General features: G+C 37.4%; 1 protein-coding gene across 1 annotated transcript in view; it reads left to right on the top strand.

Annotated features, from left to right (window-relative positions):
- The window catches only part of TTC29 (tetratricopeptide repeat domain 29), a 70430-nt gene extending 57318 nt beyond the window's left edge, over positions 1–13112 (top strand). Inside the window, exons 8-10 of the mRNA XM_088526620.1 lie at positions 3326–3417; positions 10409–10532; positions 12704–13112. Of these exons, the coding sequence (XP_088382746.1) occupies positions 3326–3417; positions 10409–10532; positions 12704–13003 (516 nt within the window). The 3' untranslated portion in view covers positions 13004–13112. The remainder of the gene's footprint in view (positions 1–3325; positions 3418–10408; positions 10533–12703) is intronic.
- Positions 13113–14755: the final 1643 nt, after the last annotated feature.

Here is a 14755-nt window from a genome sequence, read left to right as displayed (position 1 = left end):
TGTATTTGGTCATGTAGGGCCAAAAAGTAATTTGTGACCCAATTCAGTGCAGCGTTTATGTTTTTCTTTAATCTTACCACACATTTTATTTGTAGAGATAGAACAGTATGACCATGATTTTAATTTGTTCAACTGCATGTGCTATGATCTTTTTTCCACTAGTTTCTAGGAGTATCAAACTCTCTTTGAGACAGTATGGAAATTTGGTACAGGATAAATTTGATATATCCATTTGCTCCTCAGAACTTTGGGGATATAATAAAATTAAAAAAAAACACACACACGTTGAACTTTCTGTAACTCTAAAAATTTTAAATCTCTGTTTTTTTTGAAAATGAAGTTTAATTAAATTCATATAAATCTGAAACCTGCTCTTTAATGAACATTGCCAGCGCAGAGTATCTTATATATTACTATTCATTATCTCCTTGCACAATGTTTTATAATACTGTTTAGATTTCTTTCACATGAGGAAGATCTTTCACCCAGATCACATTTTAATGTACAATATTTACTGTGAAATGCTGGAACAGAAACACGTTCTTCTAATAAGTAGGTTTCTTCCTGTGTTCTAAATGATTTTTTCCACTCTTTTATTTATGATACCTGTATTCTTTAAGACCATAAATGCAGAAAAAACTGCACATTCACTGTGCCTGTTGTGTAGGAGTCTTCACCATTAATGATTGACATTTCACCTCTTTACTGTGTATCCCTGTACTCTGCATATATTGCTCCGAAAATATATTAAAGACCTGTTTCTGAGGTGCTAAAGGGAGAGCAACTTCCAAATTCATTTGATCTGACCAGATTGGGTGCTCCCAATACTTTTGCATTTGTTAGATGTCCTATAGATCACTGGCCCAGCCATGCCCACTCAGGTTGTATTCTCTCACACGTGTCATTTCTTATATGATATTCACAGAAACCCAGAAAGATAGCTTGGTTGCTAATATCTCATGGAAATGCATTGTTTTCATCTCTATCTGTCGTTTTCAGGCTGCTTGAAGATTCTGGCAGAGATCGCTGCATTAATTTCACTTGATTTACAAACATAAAAGCAATATAATTTTTCATATTAAGTGGAAAGCGCAGTTGTGCTATAATTGGAAGAAGTGGGTTGATTCCTGTAATGCTGACATGTTAAACTAGCTTTTTACCCTGCACTACCTCTGGCTGTTTTGCCATGCTGAATGTTGAAGGTGAGGAGTAGGAGAGGAGACCCGTTTTCACATAAAGGGGTACTAGGCAGTTGTAGTATGTACATGGCTCCTTTCCATGACAAACCTGCCCCTTTCATTGGCCTGTACATGGCACCTGAAACTCGAGATGCAGACATGAAGAGTATAATTTCTATTTTAATTTATCAAACTTTTCTTCTTTTCATATATGTGATTTAATTATTTTTGGTTTCACTATTGCTTAGAACAGAGTGCCCACTTTGTGTAGTACCGTAGTAACGTGGGACCAAAATGAGAGCTGTTGACCAAAATGGATGAGTGGTTGTAGCAGGGATGTAGGGACCAACAGTCAGTTTCTCTGGCTTCGTTTTCGTCTGTGCTTTTTAGGCTTTGTGAGGAAAACTACAGCAGCTTAAGCCTTAGGCATCCAAGTAACTGTTCTGTGCTAGACGGTAGCCACTAGAGGCCTTGTTTCCTAATTTAATATTGCAGAGGCTGGTTTAAAGTAGGAGTGATTGTCAGTCTGGTGCATATAATTTTTAGAACCTTTTGATGCTGTCATGGCAAGCTTTCTAATAAGGGCACAAATACTACGAAAAGCACTGTAGGTGGTTTGAGCTAACCAGAAAAGCAAGAACTAAATGGAAAACCCAGAAATGTCTCCTGTGTGTGACTGTTACCAATCTGGATTATTAGAAGGACATACTGCAGGCCTTGACAACTTTGCATAGGCATTCAGTTTAGGGAGAGTTCTGAACTGATGTGACAAGTTCTTAACAGTAGTGTCCGCGTTCTCTTTTTGTCATATCACATGCGTCGATAACTCAATTGCCAATGACCTTCAAATATAGGATTCAATACCGATGTACATGAAAACAAAATTCTGTCAAGGAAATACTTGAGAGAAGGTAAACACTGCTGTGTGTACAGTAATCACTTGCTTTTATGCTCACAGAGATAAAATAACTCAAAAATAAGATCATTGTCCAGAGATGCTCATGTGTGCAGTCAGAGTCTTTCAGAAGCTGAGAAATCTGAGTTGTGGGAACAGTAGTAGGAAGGGTGGTCTTGGTAGCATTAGCAGGCACAGTTTGTCTCCTTTAGAACCATGTGCTTTGCCAGTGACGGGGGATGCAGTCTTAATCCAAAATGCCCTACCCTTTGCCTCAGGATAAGCAGGCGTCCTGCGGCCTGCAGGGTACTGTCAACTGTCCCTACGCATTCCCCATCCCCCTTCAAAGCTGGTAAGCGACATTCGCTACTCCTTTCTTGGAAATGTGCAAAAAGGATTTCTATAGATAGTCTTTGGAGATTTCCTGTGTTCTCATGTGTGTAATAGGTTGGGTCAAGCAACAAAGAGGTAGAGAGGAAAGAATAAGATTTAATTTTACATGCATTGTCCCTTCACTGCCATTGGAAAAAGATGAATGAGAAGAGAAATTATGCAATACAGGTGATGTCACTGTTAAATTAAATTAAGATATGTTTTTATGCAGCAATTGTAATCTTTCAGTTAAGGAAGAGATCATGATAATAGAGTACATTCCAAACAAGTATTAACAAATTGCTTGTGTTCATGAATAATTAGTAGTGCATACAACAACATTATTTACAATATTTTAAGCCAACTGTGGCTTATTTATTTACTTATTCACTTATTTTATTTATTTATTTATTATTTATTTATTTTATTTATTCACTTATTCGTGCATCCAAATTGTACTAAGAGTTTTCTTAGTGACCAAAGAAAACAACATTACAGTGCATTTCAGTGTATCATACCTAAATGCTATGAATAAAAGAGATAAAATCTTAAGCTATTAATAGATTTTTGTAAAATCACATCCATCTTAAATAATCACTAACAAAATTTATATTTTGAATCAAGTAGTATCTCTTTATTTTTTGTGAGCTGCCAAAACATAGGGATTTTAATACATGTTATCTTTCTTTTTAATTTGTGATTATTGAGGAGTTTCAGACAACTATAAGTAGTGATCAAAAACTTGCTCCTATTACTACTAATTAAGAAAGAAATATGCAGGTTGGAAAACCTTAATTTTGTATTTGATATGGACACGGAAATCGCAAATCAAAAATCGAAATGTTTCATACATATACTGATTTTCTTTCCTGTCTCTCAGATTTTGAATACCTCTGTGAAAATCTTCACAGCACTGTGTGATTCAACTGGCCTAGGCAGAGCATATGAAGCTATAACCAAGATTCTGGTAAGGTAGGTTAGCACATCCTTGTCTTGCTGTCAGTGCACATTCATTCAACTGTGAAAGACTGAAATTGTTAGAGGTCTGTCGCTTCCCATTACTTACTGCTTAAATTTTAAGCAGTGCCCTTCTTGCAGTAAGTGACCCTTTCATCCAAAGTTGTTTTAAACAAATAGCATTTTTTAAAACTGTATGATCCAATGTTTTCTTTACCAGTAAGCCGTAACATGTTCCTTTTGTTGATATATATATATATATATTTTTTTTTTCCAAAACTTTGGAAGGGACCTTTCTGAAAAACAGATATCCAGTCATATTTTCCAGGTTAAATAAATAAATAAATAAATAAATAAATAAATAAATAAATAAAAAGAGAACAGCTTTGAAAACTATAGCATGCTTCGGTAGGTGCCTTAGTGTAACCTTTGTAGAATTCATCCATAAGAGAAGTTTCCATTTATTGTTCTACCTCACTGCTTCTAGGGATTCGTTTGTGTTTTGTGCCTGTGCAGGTAAATCATTTGGTCAAATAACGTGTTTGTCTTCATTTTCATTTAACCAATTGACTTTAAAGTCTTATTCCAGGTGAATTACTTCAGTTTCTTACACAAATAATCTTGTCAGGTGACTTGTCATGTTGCCTCTCCTATCATATAGGAACAATCACAGTTCTCTTTAGCTGGTTGATATGTAATTAATTGCTATTCGTATTCTGTCCTTTCTGAACAAGCACACAGCATAAAAAGTTCCAAAGCCACAAAAGAGAAATAGAACACCAGGTCCCATTTTCAAAAATGGATTAGGTTTAAGGTCCTAAGAAAGATTTAGTTGCTGGGACATCAGCTTTTGAAATTTCATAGTTGGCTCCCATGATACAATCACACCCTAGAAGTAAGGTACCTGAATCTCAGTAGCATTAATAGATTCCTTGCAGTTTTTCAAAAGCTGCACTCTGGGTAGAGGGTGACTTAAGATAACCAGAAGGAAAATCTAGAAAACGGCATATCTTAATTGCCCCACAATGGGATTTAGGCATTCTGAGGTAATATTCTCTCCTCTACTCAGAACCTTCTAAAGCCAGATTTCTAATGCCTTTATCTGAAAGATCATGCAAGTGCAAATTCTTTCCTTAAAAGCACAGCTATAAAGGAATGGGTGGTGAGTTTTTTTCTGCATCAAATCTGTATGTCACACCATCTAGGAGCTTTCTCTAGCTCCCTGAGGTCAGACAGTCTCGCTCACTGCTTTCAGTTTGTTGCAGTCTGAAAAACAGGAAAAGCAGGAGTTGGGAGTCTAGTATGTAAGGGACTCTTTAGTTTAGTATATAATGCCTTCTCCAGGAGTTGGGCATTCTGACTGACTCAAGTGAAGGAGAGTCTCTCACATCCTGAATGAGGGTTTTACCTACTGATCTCTCGCAGAGGTAAAGAGACAGCCATAAACTTTTCCTCTGTAAAATGCAGGTTGTGAAACTAATCTGGTAGAGAACCGCCCTGAGAACATTAACCAAATGTTAACCTTACATATTTATTAACCTTACATATTTGTCTGCCTTGAAATACTTTCAGATAAATATAAATTGCTCAGCCCTATAAAACATCAGGCGATTTTCAGCATGTTTCAACCATTTGAGAAACTTTTATGTAGAAAAGCCTATGCACCTTAGGGCGTCTTTATTCTTACATTCAGTTAAGCAAAAAGATCAACTTCCATAATTCTGCATTTATGTTCCAAAATGTTAATGACTGTCTCACGTTTGTGCATGCGAGCTTTATGTCTTCTTGAAGTTTAGTATGATCAGTGGTCATAGACACTCATGAAACTTTCATCCATTGTCTTCACGGGTCTCCTGTGTAAGGAGGTCTCGTGGATGGGGAGGTGCCAGTTTGTAAAATCCATCTATTGATTCTTTTAAGGTAAATTTGACAATTGTTTTCACTATCCAAGCACCAAAAGCAGCTAAGTAGGCCTTAAAGTATCTTTGACATCAGAAAAAAAGCTTAGGATTCATGAGCATCATTTAAAATAGTCATGAATATGGTTTACATCTGGCCATATACGGGTCCTGATCAAGCTGTCCGATGTCATAATGAGGCCACTCTCAGTTACCCTTGACAAGTCAGGGCAAGGGAAGATTCCTGAGGACTGGAAAGAAGCAAATGTCTCTCCAGTATTCGACAAGGAGTATCTGGGGAACTACAGACCAGGCAACCTCACCTAATGTCCTGGGAAGGTGATAGAACAAATAAACCTAGAAGCAATTTCCAAATATTAAGAATTAAGAATGTTAAGACTTGTAAAAGGGATATCCTGCTTCACCAACGTGATAGCCTTCTACAGTGCAAATATGAGCTTGGTGGGTGAGGGTAGAACAGCGGATGTTCACTTTAGCAAGGCTTCTGTTACTGTCTCTCATAACATCCTCATAGAAAAACTGAAGAAGTACAGGCTAGATAAGCAAACAGTAAAGGAGCCCAAAAACTGATTGAGCTGCCACACTCAAAGGTTTGTGATCAGTGACATGAAGTCTAGCTGATGCCAGTCACTGTGTGTCACATGGATTGATACTGGGGTCAGTTCTGTTTAATCGTTCATCATTACTTGAATGATTGCGCAGAGTGCACCCTCAGCAAGTTTGCAGACAATACAAAACAGGGGGAGTGGCTGGTACATCACATGGTTGTGCTACTATTCGTATGGACCTTGACAGAGTGGAGTAATGAGCCAAGAGGAATTTCCTGAAGTTGAGGAAAGGGAAGTGCAAAGTCCTGCAGGTGGGGAGGAAAAACTGCACACACTAGAACAGTCTGGAGAATGACAGCAGTGAACAAGAAGTTGACCATGACCTAGAAATGTGCCCTTGTAGCAAAGGCCAAGAGCTTCCAGCAATGCATTAGACAGAGCGGTGCCCGCAGGTTGAGGGAGATGATCCTTCCTCTCAACACAGTCCTGGTGAGACATATCTGGAGAGCTGGATCCAGGTCTGGGCTGTCCAGCACAAGACAGGCATGGACATACTGGAGTGAGACCAGCGAAAAGACATGAAGATGGTGGAGAAACTGGACCTTTTACTGTGTAAGGGAAGGCTGAAAGAGCTGGGACTGTTCAACGTGGAGAAGAGAAAGTTCAGGGAACGTGTTGGCAATGCACATAAATAAACATTTGCAAGAGACTAAAGAAGGAGCCAGACTCTTCCAAAAGATGCCCAGTGAGAGGACAAGCTACAGTGGACACAAACTGAAACACAGCAAATTCCATTTAAACATAAGAAAACTTTTTTTGTTGTTGTGATGTTGACTAAACACCGGAACAGGTTGCCTAGAGAGGTTGTGGAATCTGATCTTTCAAAAGCTATTCAAAACCTCATGGTTCTGCTCTAGTTGGCCTTGTTTGAGCAGGAGTGTCCAGATGATCTCCAGAGGTCCCTTTCAACCTTAACTGTTCTGTGATCTTTGCCTTAAGCAGATAAATTCCCTTCTGACCTGTAATGCTCCCTAACAGAACGTTTTCTGTAACCCCCTGGGCATTTATTTCAGACAGATTTACTTTTCAAAGTTCTTTTTTTTTTTTTTTTTCCTTAAGTAAGACTGTGCTGGTCCACTTTCTTTGGTTCTTCTTCAGCACTGAGGTAGGGCATAGAAAAGGTATAGCAAAGAAAAAGTGTGAAATGTCTATGTAAAAAAAGAATACTGCAAATTTTTATTTACTCTCATGCCAAACTTTGGGGTGCTCTCCTTGCTGACGTATAGCAAACAGGTCAGTTTCTGTCAAGCCCATTTAGAAAATACTGGATGAATGCATGAATGTTTACCTTTTGTGACACAGTCTCCATTCTCAGTTTAATCACTTTTTGATCATTCAACTAGTGCAAATCATTTTAAATTTGATGGTTGGTGCCTTTACGGAAAAAAAAAAAAAGAAAAGAAAAGATTACTTTGTTCCCTGGTTACTAAAATAGCACATTATAACCCTAATGTCTTGAGAATCTGTACTGATTGTCTGGTAACATGTTTGAGGAAGTGGTTGAACCCTTAAATGATGGTTCAGAACCTGTCTATAGATTTGCAATTTTTTGTGAAGTCTTTGCTTCCACAGACCATGGGAAATGGTCCTGAAAATCCTTATCATATGCATTTAGGCCTATCATTTTCTAGGGAAAAATCTGACATAGAAACACCATGTTCTTGACATATTCTGGCAATGTCCGCCATGTCAATGACTTCTTGTGGACACATGATTTATACATCCAATTCAAGCACATGAGCAATCCTATAAAAAGTGCATATTTTCATATAATAAGCGTCTAATAAGGGTAAAATGAAATTTCCTAAAGATACAGGAAATGAGCTCCTAAAGATACAGGAAATGAGTTCATTTTATCCTGAATCTGGAAAATGAGCTGCTTTAGATTTGAAATCTCTTCTGCAGAAGCCATCATAACTGGTCTGTGGGATCATGGATGACTGTATCTTTAGGAAATTTCATTTTACATACCTAGGAAGATGTTATCTAACGATAGAAAGTGCTTCACTGCATAAAATAACATGTAGATTTTGGAGGAATTGTACAATACTAGTTCTTTGAGTAGGAAAGACCTGTTTTCAAGGTATCAGGATTTGTGCAGGATAAAGTATGCCAGTAATCTTTCTAGTATACTTTAAATATCTCAAGCTGTAGTGCTTTCTAGTATTTCTTTTGAAAAATTGTACTTTAGCAGCTGATTTCTAGTTGGCATAAGGGAAGTTCTAATACTGAGAATTATCTTTCTAATACATGTCAAATTGGTTTCTTTTTGCTTGGGAGACATTATATGCCCTAGCAATTTTCATGTTTTCTGTAAGGTTTTTATGTAAAATATAAAAAATGGCCAAAATACATCAAAACATTTCTATTAATTCATGAAATGAGGAAAACCTTTTACATTTTCTTCTATCGCTGATTCCATTTGCTTTATTACTTTCAGCCTCTAGCCCACAAACTTGGTGGCACAATCAACAAACCCCTTAGTGGCTGTTTCATCTCTCCTCTATTTGATTTCTCCACTCTGAGTAAATGATTAAGTTTTCATGCATTGGTTCAACCAAAATCTATGTTCACTCAACCACGTCCTTTATTGATTACTTCTACTGCAAACAGTAGGCCAAGTGTGATATACATAATTGGACAGTTGTCAGGGGATGTGGGTGTTAACAGTCCTGTTTTCCCAATTGGAAACTGGAATCACCTTGATACACAAATATTCTGCACTGTTTCATTCTCATTCCTTGGACCGAGGAGTCCTTTTCCTCAGAATATATGTTTTTAACTCTCTGAGGTCTGGTTGAATGGATTTAATGATTATACGATATAATACGCTCTTCAAGTTGCACCTGTGCACTGCATATAGAAAACTAGAAAAACTGGAATTAATATTTGTCTAACACTTTAACCTTGTCCCTTAACTTATATAAATCATATGCTGTATTTCTGTGGGGAAACATTTGATTTTCTCTCCTTAGGAAAAACCAGGTTTAAAAAAAATGTGTTTTCTAATTTTGAAATGTAGAATTCTTTTAACAGCTGGCCAATGTTTACAATACAGTATATTTCATATTCTCATGACATTGAAGTATTTGTATTAGGAAATGTTACTAACTCCAACTCTGTTTGTTAACAAGCTTTAAAGCAAGACATACTTGAACATTTAAGGCATGTTAATTTTCCGGTGTTTTGGCATCCTTTTTGTAGTAATCTAGCTCACTTCAGTCACATAATCACTGCAGTATTGTGAATTTGCAGGGATGCTTTACTGTGTTTGCTTTTCTGTGGCAGGCTCTTTACTGTTATGATTACTCTGATTCCACAAGACAATTACCACAGCAGACAATCTTGCCAAAGTTTAAAAACATGGACCTCTAATATAGTTTACAGTAAGAACTGTAATTTAAACAAACACATCAATCATTTGCTTGAAGGTGTTTTAAAATAGCAAGAGAATAAATCACAACTCTTTATCACTTGTGAACTTCTATTTCTGTGAGTTTCTTCATTAAGACTGGATTTTCTGTTTTGTTTGATGGTTTGACATGTAGCGTTCTGCTCTCCTGCCTTAGAGACTCAAGTTCATGGCTAATATCGAGGTCAGCTGCAGTTACACTTCAGCCTAAAAGAAAAAAGTGTAGTGCCTCACTCACAAGCAAATCCAAATGTCTATCCTGTATCTTCCAACTATACTGCAGAGTCCTCATATTGCTAAAATGACCAGCTTTATTAAAAAAAGGGTATGTGCAAATGTTACTGTCAAAATACATTAGCCAATTTTTAACTTAGACTAGATGTGACCTGAGGTTGCTCCAGTCTCAGTGGGATTTGGAGGTGACACTTGCAAACCAGAGATTATAGGTTTGCCAGTGTGACTCCAGCAACCTGTGATTTGTCCAGCCAAAATGCAGTGTTGCATCCAGGAGCAGCCTGTGATCCTTAGACTTCAGAGGCAGCACCATTGTACAGCCGTTGCTGCACCACCCAGAATCTGGAGCAAGAAACGACACCTCTAAATGATACGTGCAGCGACAGTCTTGCTGCCAGACTAGCATTCTTGCTTCTTTCTCTTCGTTTTCTCAGGAAGTAAAGTCCAGTTGTATTGAGAAAGTTAACAGCTACTCATTAGGAAAAATACTAAAATAATAGAAACTCCAAAAACTCTGTAAATTCATCATCTGCATTTTCATTTTTTGGCCCTAAAATACAGCACAATATTTTGAAGAAGAGTTTTGTTTTATTTCACTCAAAGGATCCAATTCTGCCCTTGGGGATTATGGCTCAGGAATTGAACTGTGCAATGGCTTCAGGCACTGAACTGAAGAGGGACTGCTTAGACAGCTATATTAGAAGTAGTCCAAATTTCATCACAAAACAGATTAGTCATCACAAAGTAAAGCTATATGGAATAAGTTGTCAGATTTTTGGCATTTCGGAGAAACCGTCTGAATATATAATTTTATCCTTTGTCATTTGTTTCAGTCAAGGAAAAGTGGCTGAAACTGTTACACACTTGGAAGAGTTTGTGAAGGTTGCTGAGAATGCTCATCTCAGCCGAAGCCTGGTGGATGCGTGTGTGTTACTTGGGAATCTTTGCAATGAAAGAGTGAGTACTGGTTACAGTAATAATGCCCAGCAATTGGGCTTCCTTCATGGTAAAAATCTGTGTTTGCATATGAGGTGAATTTGATATAGGGATCGGATTTTACAAGAGTTACCAAAGGAGAAAACACTCGGACATTTCTAAATTAAATTTATGAAATGTGCCTTACGTTTTTGGATAGGGTGAAAATATCAAGCCAGATTTCATCCTAAGGGTTTTGTTCTAGAAGGGGTCAAGTGAAAACCTCAAATTCAGGTCATAAATGAAAGTTTCAGTGTTGTGAAATATGTGGGTCCAATTCACATCTGTGCCCATAAAGAGTTTAACACAACTATTTATAGTGTATTACAGCGTATGTTGAAACCAGCGCTTTTTTTTAGAATGGATATATGCTATACTGCATACTAAATTATAGTTTTCTTCTCTGCATTCAGTCAGCCAAATTTATAAGTAGATGCAAATAGCAAATAGTTTGGCAAAGGTCTGTCAGTAGCACAAGGGCTTACTTTCCTTTGCTCCTCCATCCAACTTCTTGGCTTCAATTGGGCTGTTAAATCAGAAGATAGACAATGACAGAGAGTCACAGCTAGGAGTACCCAAGAAATTCCCCTTTTCATAGTCCCTAAGATCTTTTGAAGTACTTTCTGTCCTGTGCATCACTCTCTGACTTGTCCTTCTGGGGAGAAACGTGCAAAGGTCACAGTTCTGTTGGCTGCCTTGCTGGGTAACAGGTCTTGTACTCCATGCTGCTCACACGCATGTCCAGGCATGCAGCAGTTACAGTTGGTGCTCGAATCAAATCAGGAGTGTGAAAAACATTACTGCAAATGCAAAAGATATATGTTGAGCCCTTTATCTTCAACAGCTGTTTTAGAGTTAAATGCTGCATGAAATTATTTAGGACTTCAGCCTGGAAAATTTGGGAACTAGGAAATACCTTAGCTGTGAATAAAAAGTAAGAAGATAGAAATATATTTTCTAAATCATGATCAGTATTTCCAAGTTGGATTTTTCATGTTATTTGAAAAATGCCAGTTATCAATGTTTGTTTTTGCATACTGGCAACAAGCAACAGTGAATATCACATTTTCTAATTTCTAAGTGCTAGATTTTGTTATCTAAATCATTTTATCAAATTTTCTGTGTGTAATATATTAAATAGGCAAGTCATCCTCTTCTGGTTATGCAATGTCCAAATACCTCTTCATCTTCAGAATTCATTCTACATGGAACTCCCAGGGCCAAAGTTACTGGCCTTTTTTTGTTGCATGAGCAGTAGAAAAATCATTGATGCTGTATTCTCCAAATTAGCCTGGGATCTTTGAGTTTATGTATTCCCTAGCAGAAAATTCTGGATTTTCCACTGAAAACTTAAGTTTGAAAGTCCAAAAATTTGCTGAAGTAACCTTAAACTGTATATGGGACTTAGAATAGAGTTGGATGGTGTGACACAGTGCTTAAATATCCTATTCCAATTTTGAAAATACTTCACTCTTCTTTTTAACTGTTGTTATATTTCACTGTTTCTTGCTTCCAGTATTGATAATCAGTTACATTAGTAGTGGTATTTTAAGAATTGGCCTCTTTTGGGTTGTTCTCTGAATATTGTTTCTTCCTTCAGAATTTACTGTCTTGACCTGGGATAGTGCAGAAGGGAAGAAATGTAGTGACTTAATCCTAGAAACTTGTGTAAAATAGCTCAGTCAAGTATATATAACTATTTCTTTTAAAGAAAAAAAAATTATTCTGGTAGGTGAGCCATGTTTACCAAATCTGACTGTACATTAACCTTTCCTCATATGGATCACTGCCTGCTTGGTGCAGCATTCATATTCAGTATTACCTAAATTAAGCCATTAGTAGGGTGTTTCTATTCCACTCTATACTTCCTACAATGATAGAGTTTACAGTTCCTGCTTTCTAGTCATGACTGTCTATCCATAGGCTTCTTGATTCCTAAAATGCCTGTTTTCATGTTGTGCACAGATATAGTTCTAATTTCTCTCAGTTTGTTAACCGAGTTCCTTATTTTAATATGCAAACTCTGATTGAGTTACTGTGAAAAACTCTGTTAATTCTCAATTCACTTTTCTTGAGTATGTTAGCCTGATTTGCTGTGGTCATCTCACTAATTGCATCAATTCTCTTTTTCTTTTTTTTCCTCTCTCTACCAGGGGCGCTATAATGAAGCTTTTGAATATTTCAGTCGAGCATTTGAGGCAGCAAACACTTTAAGTAGTTTGCCCTTAGTGGCTGAAACCAAGACGTACTATGGCATTGCAAGGGCTCATAAAATGATGGTGGCAGTTAACAGCCACACAGAAGCTGCAGATCTCGTCAGCATGAGGTACCTGCTGGCGTGGAAGGAGAGCAGAAGTGATGTGTGCGCCGACCCTCTCACAGCCGGTAAGGCACTGGTTATGAAACACATTAGTGCTGGGTTGTCCTTAATGGTTAAGTCATTTTTCTTTTAGAGTTTTATTAAATTATTTGCTGGGTTTAATCGCATTGGATTAGCCTTGTAGCAAATGCAGGTTGCATTTACTTCTTTTTACGCTTAATTTAAAGACTGAATTAAATAGCTTTAAACACAATACAGCAAGGAGAAAAAGACTATATTGGTCTTCTTTGGCTGGTGATTCTTTCAGTACCGTTTTTCAAAACAGGCAACTGAAAAACTAAATCAGTTACAGGCAAAAAGTGATGTATTGGTTTAGTCAAATAATCAGGATTTTAACCTCCTGCCCCCCTGCCAAAAAATCTTCATTTGCAGTTGTTTATTCAAGCATACCTTAAAGTAGGTTTTTTGTAACAAATAGTTTTCAATTCTTCTTAAAACAATGGACAGAGTTCTGAACTCAGAAAAACTTTCTGTTTTGTCCTTTGGCATCCTTATCCGTGACATAGACATAGACATAGTATGATCAAAAGAATTATATATATATATATAAAAAAAGTAATTTCCTCACTCTGGTTTCCTGACTTAATTGCAGGAGGTAGGAGAACTTTCTGTGCAGTGGGCCTCTCACTGGTTACTTTTTTCCCTCCCATTGTAGTATATGTTAAAATAAGACAATCAGAACTGTACATTTTTTCCAAGTAATGATGCTATTAAGCAGTATTGTGCTGAGGAAGGTAGAGACATAAGTCTACTCCTTGTAAAAATTTTCCCTTGTCATCCCCATGGTTGGGAGAGTGTAAATCTGGAGTATACTGGGAAGAAATTACAATTATGATTATGATACTCATTTGCAGTAAAAGTTGGAAGCTGCAAAGTTATTGTTTCTAAATGCTGTGTCCAAATTCCTTCAGGTATCTTGCTTTCAAAGCAAAAAAAGGCTGCTATTTTGTTGTGTATCTCTTCTTTTCATGATATTTAAACAGTTAAATAAATATAGATTCAGTCGTTACTTTTATATCAAATGAGTGGCTAAGAATGTGGTAATTGAAGATTTTAGTAGTTTAAGAGAAGCCGAATGGACACCAGAGGCGACACTGGCCCCACCTGAGAATCGTGTTGCAAGCACATTCGTTGGGTTTTCCACTCAAAGAGCTGGCAATCTGGAGGGTTGACGAGTGAGGTAGCCCTATATTTAGAGTGTTGGTGATGGTAACAGGACAGTTCTTTCTCAATGCTAATGCCTTTCTCTTACAATGCTTTCTAGAGCTAAATGTGGAGTTTGTTACCTTCTTAAAAGAAGCTCAAAATACCATGATAGTGTCTCCCTTACTCCCATCCTTGGAGCATATCTGCCCACTGAGCTTAACTGAGCTTTCTAGAAAATGCTTCTGTGCATGAAGATCATATTTGGATTTGATTATTTTTTGAAATGAATTGCTATGTTAGCCAGTCTTCTTCACCACAGATAAAGCAGTCATGATGCTGAGGGGCGGTGTTAAGCAGATGGTCCCATTGCTATTTTCATCTCTCTATTCTGTGACAAAACTGTAGTACCTTATTCCTTCTCAGTCCCGAGTGCCTGATAGTAAGTTGCTAGACTTGTATTGCAGGATGTCTGAGATACCAAGGGCTGCAACAGAGGTGCTCAAAAAAGAATCCTATTTCAAGCAGTTCTGTGCGCACTTCATATGAGAGTCCTTAACTATAGCTGCAATAAGCAGGAGGCCAATGCAATGGCAACACCAAAAAAAAATGGGAGCTCTGAAAAGACATCAGATTTTCTGAGAGGATCAGTGTTGCTTTCAGCTTGAGTCTCCCGCTCCCC

The sequence above is a fragment of the Tinamus guttatus genome, unplaced genomic scaffold, assembly GCF_059628265.1.
Source record: "Tinamus guttatus ecotype Peru unplaced genomic scaffold, ASM5962826v1 Tinamus_guttatus_pri_ptg000247l, whole genome shotgun sequence".
NCBI lineage: Eukaryota > Metazoa > Chordata > Aves > Tinamiformes > Tinamidae > Tinamus > Tinamus guttatus.
Note: the sequence above shows the minus strand (reverse complement) of the source record. Positions and strands in the feature narration are given on the sequence as shown.